At 48.3% G+C, this 9,159-nt stretch overlaps 1 protein-coding gene across 1 annotated transcript in view; it reads left to right on the top strand.

Annotated features, from left to right (window-relative positions):
* The first annotated feature begins 68 nt into the window (after window positions 1-68).
* The window catches only part of LOC103369983 (receptor-type tyrosine-protein phosphatase O-like), a 32,494-nt gene continuing 23,403 nt past the window's right edge, over window positions 69-9,159 (top strand). Inside the window, exon 1 of the mRNA XM_008298859.1 lies at window positions 69-455. Coding sequence (XP_008297081.1) covers window positions 321-455 — 135 coding nt within the window. The 5' untranslated portion in view covers window positions 69-320. The remainder of the gene's footprint in view (window positions 456-9,159) is intronic.

Genomic DNA, 9,159 nt, shown 5'->3' with positions numbered 1-9,159 from the left:
GATGAGGATGATGATGATGATGATGAAGGTGGGGGTGTCTCCTCGGAGCCTCCAGCGGGGCGCAGGGCGGGGCGGAGCCGCGCAGCAGCAGCTTCATCCCGCTGACCGACAGCGACCCTCTGCTCGTCTCCAGGCCGCGGCATGGACCCCGGAGTCCGGCCGCAGAACCACAGCGGGTCCGGTTCGAGCTGCGGAGCGCTGCGCTGCTGATGAAGGTGAGGATGAGGAGGATGCGCAGTTAGCGGCAGCCGCGGAACCAGCCGCACACGGATCTTTGCGGAGCATCGCTCCGATGCAGCAGAAGGATCGCCATTGTTTGGATGCGCAGCAGACTGAGAGGAACCAGGCCGGAGCTTAGAGCCGCGGACCGAACCCCGGACCGAACCCCGGACCGAGCGGCCAGCATGCTGCCGCCGGTGCTGCTGCTCGCGGTGCTGCTGCACTGCCTCCTCCCGGTAAGCAGCTCTTTGTTCGGCGGGATGCGGAGCGGAGCCGCCGCCGTCTGGAGGCTTTGTTCGGCTTTGTTCGGCTGGACGCGGCGGGTCTCGGCTCGTGTGTGTCTCAGTGTGTGTGAGCAGCTGGATGTGGGTCTGCGTGGGCCGCTGCGTGTCTGTGTGCAGCCGGGGACCAGAACCCTCCGGCGGCCCGAGGCTCCGCAGCAGCTCGGTGTCCCGCAGAAAGTGGGTCAGTCGGCTGCAGCGGAGAGAAGCAGTCTGGAGACACACACACACACACACACACACACACACACACTGATACACACACACAATACACACAGTATACAGACACACAAATACACAATATACACACACATTTTACACACACACTGATACACAACATAGAAACAACAACACGCAGACAGATGAATGGACCCACTCAGACTGGACCAGGACCAGGACCAGGACCAGGTGTTTTCATAAACTTTATTGAAACTCCTCTCTGACACCAGAAACACGTTCAACCTCCGTCAGTGACGTCACTGAGGCTGTTGTGATGGTTAAGGCTGAACCCATCGTTGCCATGACGACGGACTGGGTCCAGGTTCTGGTGCTGAGGTTTCCTGTAAAGCTGATCGATGGGTTCTCAGCGACTCGTGAATCATCAGCTGTTCTGATCGATCAGAATCCAGACCCTCTGGGTTCAGCTCCTTCATGTGTTCTGGGTTCTGTCCTCTGAGACGGTGAACTGGACCGAACCAGACGTGGTTAGCTTCAGTCCAGTTGATGACATTACATCTGTTTGTGGGCGACCTGGTGAGGAGGAACCTGCTGCTGGTTCTGATCCAGTGTTTCATAGTTTTCTCTATAAGATGTGAAACCAGCTGTTAGCTGATAAACACTCGTCCTCTAGTCGTGGGTTTCGGCTGGTCGCTGCTGTTCTGCTGCGTTTGACCCGTTCTGCAGGTTTCCAGGTCTCCTGTTGTAGAACCTGGTCGCCGTTGGAAACCACGAAGCAGTGACGTCACTGGTGGGCGTGTCCTGTTTGGACCGGACCGTCGTTACGTCAGACATTAGCAGGAGGATGCTAACAGCTGCAGATAAACAAAAGGGGCGGCCATCTTGTTTGTTTGGCCCTGACCTACATTTGATGCCGTTGCCATGGCGACGCCGCGGCGCTGGAGGTTCCAGCTGTTCTGGTGGAGGAGGTGCAGATGTGTTCTCCAGACAACTGGATCTGCAGCCTCCTCAGTGATCCGATGTTCTGAACAACAGGACCGCCTGAGAACGCGGGTCCGGCCCGGAGCTGGTCCGGCCCGGAGCTGGTCCGACTGAACCGAGACCAAATGTTCACAGCAACAGAAGAAAACATCAGAGCAGCCACAAAGAGACAGAAAGGGTTTCGTTTGTGGACCGACCGTCTACAACCAGAGGTCCAGAACCGCTGCAGGTCCGGTCACGTCTCACACAGCCTTCATATCTGATGCGAGCTGGACTCAGTGTTTCATCAGACGCTGACGTTCTGGTTCCTGCTCGGGTTTATCTGATCCTCCAGGTTCTCATTTCCTGTCTGCTATCTCTGACTGGATCCTATCAAACCGTCCGGAGGCAGAACCGCTGGACCCTGTTGACTCTAAACCACCGTTTAGTTCTCATTCAGCAGCTTTGAGCTTCAGAATAGTCAGAACCTTAAAACCTGCCGGCTGCTTTAAAGTCCATTTATCAGCCAGAAACTACAAACCAGAACCTAACCTCACGCTATCTTCAACCCGACCTGTTCTGACCCAAACCGTGAACCAACATGTCGTATTCTGACTCTGATCCAGTCTCACCTGATCCTTACCTGTCACCCATCACGCCAACCAAACCTGACCTTAAACTGGATCTACTTTTACCCGAACCTTAATCTAAGATGACCTTAAGTCCAGTCGTCCAGTCTTACGGTCGGGTTGCTAACTTTACTCAAACCTTGACTTAATCCAGCTTCACCTGAAGTTGGACCTGATCCAACCTGATCTCTTAGCCTAACTGATCCTCCCTTACCCTAAACCTAACCTTAACCTAACCCAACCCTCACCTAAACCCTTTAAAAACCTAAACCCAACCTAACCAAGACTAGCCTATACTTAAACCTAACCTAAAGTAGCCTCACACTGACTTTAACCTACACACAATCTAACCGTAAACTAACCTAACATGTGGCAACCTAAACTTGAATCTAGTCTAACTGCACTCCGACTTAAGCCAAACTTGGTGCAACCTAACCTGAAACTTAACCTAGCCTGAACCTTAACCTAACCTGAACCTTAACCTAGCCTGAACCTTAACCTAACCTGAACCTTAACCTAGCCTGAACCTTAACCATACTCAAACCTAAACCTAAACCTAGCTATGTGCTAATTGTCACATATTATAATCTAAACTTAACCCTAGTCTAGACTGAACCTAATCTAACCTTAACCCAACTTAACCTGAACCAAGGCTTAGACTAACCTAACTTAGCCCAACTGAAACCACCTTGTGCGAACCTTACCTAAACCTTAGCACTAATTTAAACCTAAACTTAATCTTACCGATGCTAGCTTGTAGTTAAACCAAACCTAACCAAACCTCTCTGACCTAAAGCACACATAATCTCACCATAAACAAACCTAACAGATCCTATTCTAACCAAACTTAACTCACTCCACCTTTAACCAAACTTGGTGCCACCCCACCTGAACCTGAACCTGAACCTGAACCTGAACCTGAACCGTAACCTAACGTGACGTAAACATGAAGCCCATCTTCCCTTAACCATGCGCTAACGTGAACATTAACCTGTTAGCCTAATTATGTGCTAAGCTTCAGGTAAAGTTCGATAACCTTACCTAAATCTTAGCTTAACCCTAACTTAGAGTGAACATAACCCAACTTAAACTCAGTCCTATCCTAACCTAACTCAGCCAAACTGAGACCACCTCATGCTAATGTTAGCCCAACCTTAGCATTAAACCCAATCTAACCAACACTAGCCGAAAGTTAACCCTAACTTGAACCTAACCTACAGCTAACTTTACCTAAACCTTAACCTGACTGTAACCTGGGGAAAGTCCAGCTGTTCACTTCATGTCCTCGGACACCCTGACAGCCGAGGTGTGTCACCCCGTACAGGACTTGTTGATCACGTCGAGGGTTTGTGGCGATTTTTAACATGTTCTTATTTAAATAAGACTTTTTGTCAGCGAGCAAGAACGTCGCTGTTCCGTGTCTGAACGGACGTGGCTCCGGTTGTTTTAGCTTCGTGCTAAACCATTTTCACAAACTAGGAGCTGTGACTTCAGATAAAGTCTCAAACATGCAGTTTAGTGTCAGTTATGTGTGAAAATTCCCTTAAAGTGTTGAATATGAGGAGTTTAGCTCAGCTTAGCGTAAACAATGGAGGTATAACATGTGTACTGTAAAGGCGGCGATGCTCCTAATCTGCTGTAAGCCTCCTAACACCAGCGCTGGGCGTCAGTCGCTGCATAAAAACAGTAAATCTGTGGAAGCAGCAGCAGCTCTGCAGAGTTTTGAGTTGGTTCAAAGTGGCGTCTGGATTAGCAGCGTCAGGGTTAATCCCCGTATGTGAAAGTGCTCTAATAATCTGTGGATGTAATCAATGTGGCGGCGCGCTAGCAGAAGGTTCCCCCTGATTAGAGCCGCCGTTCAATCACTGAATTAGATACGCAGAGGAACACTGAGGTTCTTCAGTCCGCTGCCAGAACACAACACATAACCGATGTTCTCCGGCCAAACGGGCCCAACGGGCCAATCAGGCGGAGGCGAGCTGAATAACAACGACGAGGAACACAACGGGTCGGGCCAGGGACCGTCTTCTTCTGCTTTACACGCTGGTTTGATGGAGGACGGAGCGTCTACACCATGATGGAAGCTGTTTGGAGCTACAGAACCGCTCCAGGCAGCAGATTGGACTCAGTGCTAACTGGAACCAAACATGGTTCTCCACAGCGATGCCAAAGGAGAACAGTGTTTAGCTTCACAAAGAACCTTTGAGCAAGAGATTCTTCGAAGGTGCCTCAAAGAAGAAGAACCTCAGACTCAGTTCCTTTAGGTACCATAAATGACGTTCAAACTACAAAGAGGAGCCATTTTTGAGATAGTTCTTTATTGACCCACTTGGTTCTGACACAACCTGATGATCGTTTTTAAGCAGAAAAGTCAAATGTAATGTCACCAAACCAAAGAACTCCACTGAACACGAGGAACCTTTAAGGAACCATCCCCTAAATAAAGAGCTTCTTTAATTGATGATGGAGCTGTGAAGAACCAGACAGAACCTCTGAAGAACCATCTCACAGCCGTTAGTTGTGAGACTCTGATCAATAACTGATCAGCAGTCTGGACCTTCTGATCAGCTGATCGGTTTAATCCTGTAGAGACCAGAGGAGGCGCCACAGGTCATGGTGGCAGCAGAGGGCATTGTGGGAGTTTGGCTAGCAATGGGCACCATGAAGGGACTTCTCTGGCAGGTATTGACCTCTGATTGGAGCTCATTGGAGCCAGAGTTTATCGGTGTAGTGTTTTTATAGCTGAGGGGCTAATGCAGGCTAGCTAGTTTTATGGTTAATGTTCTGTGTCCACGGCTAGAAATGGTGTTATTGACCACAGAAGGTCCACTGTACCGTCATCACGGCAGTGAACCGTAGTCTTGGTGGAACATTTGCACACAAAGAGGCGAACGCTGGCATTAAAACGCGAAATTACTGAATGAAAGTAGCCTTAGCTGAGTTTTCCATGTTCAGTGTGTAGCTAGCTGCTCAGACTCGGATGTTGTTTCGTGCCCTGAAGGGGATTTTGAAAACAGCGACACGTAGATATGAGTCGGACGATTCTCTCATAGACTTCTATGCTGTTTTAAACCAGAGGAGTCGCCCCCTGCTGGCTGTTAGAGATGATGCAGGTTTGAGGCGGTCAGTTGTCTTCGGCCTGTAGGACTGAGCAGCTAGCTAACATGCTAATATGAGCAGCACTGGAGCTGTTGGACTCCATCAGCATCATGTGACGTTGATCCAGAGAGCTTCTCGTTGCTTCAGACGGTTCGTCCCGTTAGCCGCTGTTAGTCCACGTTAGCGCTGTGTTTGGATTCACGCTGCTAATGATCTCGCCGTCTGATCTGCGGGTGGCGGATGGTGTTTAATGAGTTTCTTGTTTTCCATATGGACACAGTTGAATCCTGCGGCGGCATTAATGAGCTCAGAGCTGCTGATTAGATCATTATCACACTAATCAGTGTGAGCAGCAGCACCGGCGGTCTGAGCTGAGCGGCGCTGCATCGGCATCACTGCTGGTAGAAACACGACCCTCGTACATGAGATCACGTTGCTAATAGCTAACGGGCAAACCGTGAAGCTCGATAGTACTTTAAAACTTTAATTGTTCCGTCACTGCATTGGCCTTCGCTCAGAGTTTAGCCTTAAGTCATGACCTGCAGTTCATCAGCTTTAACCACATTAACGCTGAGAGGTTTTCATCCAAATGGAACTAAAACATCTTTTAGTTTATGAAAAAAAAAAAAACTGCAGACATGTCGACATTTGTGGCAAAATGGCTGCAAAGCTACTAAACATAAGAGAGGTTTAAGCTAACACAAGTTAGTTGAAGCTAAACCAAGTTAGTCTTAAGCTAACACAAATTAACTCTATACAACACAAGTCAGTTTTAATTCTAAATTAATGCAAACTAACTCTAAGCTAACACAAATCGACGGTAATTTTAAATCAACCCTAGTTAGTTCTAAACTAACACAATTTAGTTGTAGGCTAATCCAGGTGGCTAGCTCTATGCTAGCAGATGTTTTAATTCTAAGCCAAAACAGTTTAGTTTATGCTAATGCCTTTCAGCTTTAAGCGAACAAGCCAATGCAAGCTAAGTCTCAGGGAACACAAGCTGGTTCTAAGACAACACAAATAATGCTAAGCTAACACAAGTTGGTTCTAAGACAACATTTTGGGTTTTTTTTAGAAAATTTATAAATACAGTCGTCAACTACTTGATCAGTTGATCAACATAAAATGAATCTTCAACTGTTCTGATCATCAATAAGTTTAGTGTCTTTTATTAGCAAAACACGCTAACTGAAGCTGTTAGCTTGTTAATGTGGTGATTTACTGAATGTTTGTGTCTAGTTTGGTGGTTGAGCTCCTGAAGCCACGAGCTAACGCTAGTTCAGAGCGAACCAACTGTGAACATGTTTAAAAGATCAGCTAACGAACAATAAAACAAAAGCTTCACAATGTGCTTCCTGTGTTTTAGTCTTTAGAACCTGGAGGCTGTCGAGGCGAGAGCCGATGTGATTATGGTCACATTGTGTTCTGAATGAGGTCCAGGACTGTCGCTCACGTTTTGTTTTCCTGCTGAAGTGAAGCGTCGGAGGAGAAAGAAAAGCCTCCGAGCTCCACCAGACTCCATTCAGAAAACCGGGGATTTAGAGCCAGTGTTGCTCAGCTGTGGAGCCCGAAGCTCAACTCAGGACTGTTGCAACAAAACCAGCAGCTCGGAGCGTTCTGGTGGTTTCTGGAAAAGTCCAAATGCTAACGGGCTGTTTTCTAGGTGGTAAAATCCACCAAGAGGAACCAGTTACAGGCTGAGACTGGATCCTGTTGGTTTGGAGCTGGTTCTCTGGAACCAGGACAGACTGAATGAGCTCAGGTTCTGGATCGGCACCAGAGCTCATTGAGAACAGAGCAGATTTGGTGAGGCGGGCCCGGGTCTGATTCTGCTGCTCGGCGCCGTCAGAGCTCGTCTCCCGCAGCAGACAAAAACTCTGCAGGTTTGCATGATAATGTTGGCAGCTGCCGGAGGGCGCCGCCTCCTGACCCCCATTCACCGGGTCAGAACCTCCATTCAGGGCGGCTCAACGGGGCCAGTGTGCTGCTGAGAGCCGGTCTGTGTCCTCGGCCCGTCGCAGAGGAGAGCAGCACAGTTCATTCAGCTTCAGTCAGTCAAAGCTCCACAAACTTTGTTCTTGTTGGAGGACTTTAGATCAATAAAGTTTCCAGTTTGTTCCTTTAAACGTGTTTTTTTAGTGAAAGTCTGACTTTAGTTTTAAAAGCTGTTTTTCTGAGACGCTGATCAGAAGATAAATGAACCAGAAACTATAGAAACACATGAGAGCAGTTTGATGCTTCATCAGTAATAAAACCTGAATCTGTTCCAGAAACTTTTATCGTTTCACAGCGTTTTTACATGTGAAGGTTTCAGAGCAGCTTTAACCAGAACCGGGACGTTCTGACGGCTGTAGAACCTTCAATCAGTTTCATCTGTTTGTTCATTCAGTGAGTTTTGCTGGTTTCAGCCTCTTCAATCTGAAAACCTTCTGATTGGATGAATTTCTGGTTCTGTTTGAGCGTTTCTGACAGTAACCCGGTTCTGAGCGCGGTGCCGGTGCCGGCGCTGGAGGTGAGCTGCTGTCGGGCCGTTGGCGGCGGATCCTGACATTAGCATTCAGGCCCGCCGCCCCCCGAGGCCTCCTGGCTCCGTGTCCATGGTGATCCTGAATCACAGCGTCTCCTCCCACCGAACCCTCGGCGCCTTTCATCCCTGTTGCCATGGCGACGGCCGGGCAGCCATGAACTGGATGAGGCAGTTTGGGTTTCATCTCCACCTCAGGATGGAGGTCGGGTTTCTGTAGAAGTCCTTCACCTGCTGACCGACGCTCAGGTGTGTTCTGTCTGATCCGACGTCTGTGAACCCGTCCTGGACTCTGGTTCTGATCCACTGTGAAGAAATCTGCAATTTACTGATGTTGTATTTTTTATTTACTTTTGTTCTGCGCATAAAACCACAGAAACTCAGAGCCATGAACCAAACGAGGCTCCGGTTGGAGACGGGTTCTGACCCGCTGTGACTTATGTTAATGACATCATCCTTTAATTAGGTCGAGTCACTTCGTGCACACACTTGATGACGTCGTTTATCCAGGTTATTAATTAGTCGGTGACGTTTTGCAACAAGTTTTCCATCATAAACCAACTAATCTGGACTTTATTGATCCTGGTTACTAATCTGGACTTTATTGATCCTGGTTACTAATCCGGACTTTATTGATCCTGGTTATCAATAACACGACTTGAAGCTGCTGCAGTAGTTCAGTAGCTCCGCCTACACACCGTACGCTCGTTAGAAAAACGAGTGTTTTGTTGCTTTTTGATGCCTGAGCTTTTACATGCACAGTGACCTATAATAGACATTTGAGCCTTTCTGTGACGAATGGATCTGGTCTGGAGAGCATCATCATACAACTGAAACCCTGAAGCTCTGGGTCCAGACCAGCCTGACACGTGATCGATGGTGTTCTTAAACTGAGCCTGAGGGTGATGATGAAGATGATGATGATGATGAAGGTTCCTCTGAATGTAGGTCAGATCAGCTTCACTCCATCTTCACCCAACAAACAATCGTTTCTCTGTTTTCACTCCGACTGGAGCTGATCAGCAGCAACACCAACCGTCTCTGTGACATCACTGCGGGGAAACTCCCAGCATGCACCGCTGCAGCACATGCTCAGTCTGTCAGATTAGAAATGTGGGTCAGACCCTCTGCTGGTAATCTGCTGCTTCGCACGACACGCTGCATGTTCACGCTCAGTGTTCTTCCTGTCAGACCTGCTGCTGTTATTGATCTGATCAGATCTATATAGGAAAATATTAGCTTAGCTTAGCACAAACACTGGAAACAGGGA

The sequence above is a fragment of the Stegastes partitus genome, unplaced genomic scaffold, assembly GCF_000690725.1.
Source record: "Stegastes partitus isolate 25-593 unplaced genomic scaffold, Stegastes_partitus-1.0.2 Scaffold1357, whole genome shotgun sequence".
NCBI lineage: Eukaryota > Metazoa > Chordata > Actinopteri > Pomacentridae > Stegastes > Stegastes partitus.
The sequence above is the reverse complement of the archived record's forward strand: the minus strand, read 5'-3'. Positions and strand labels throughout refer to the sequence as shown.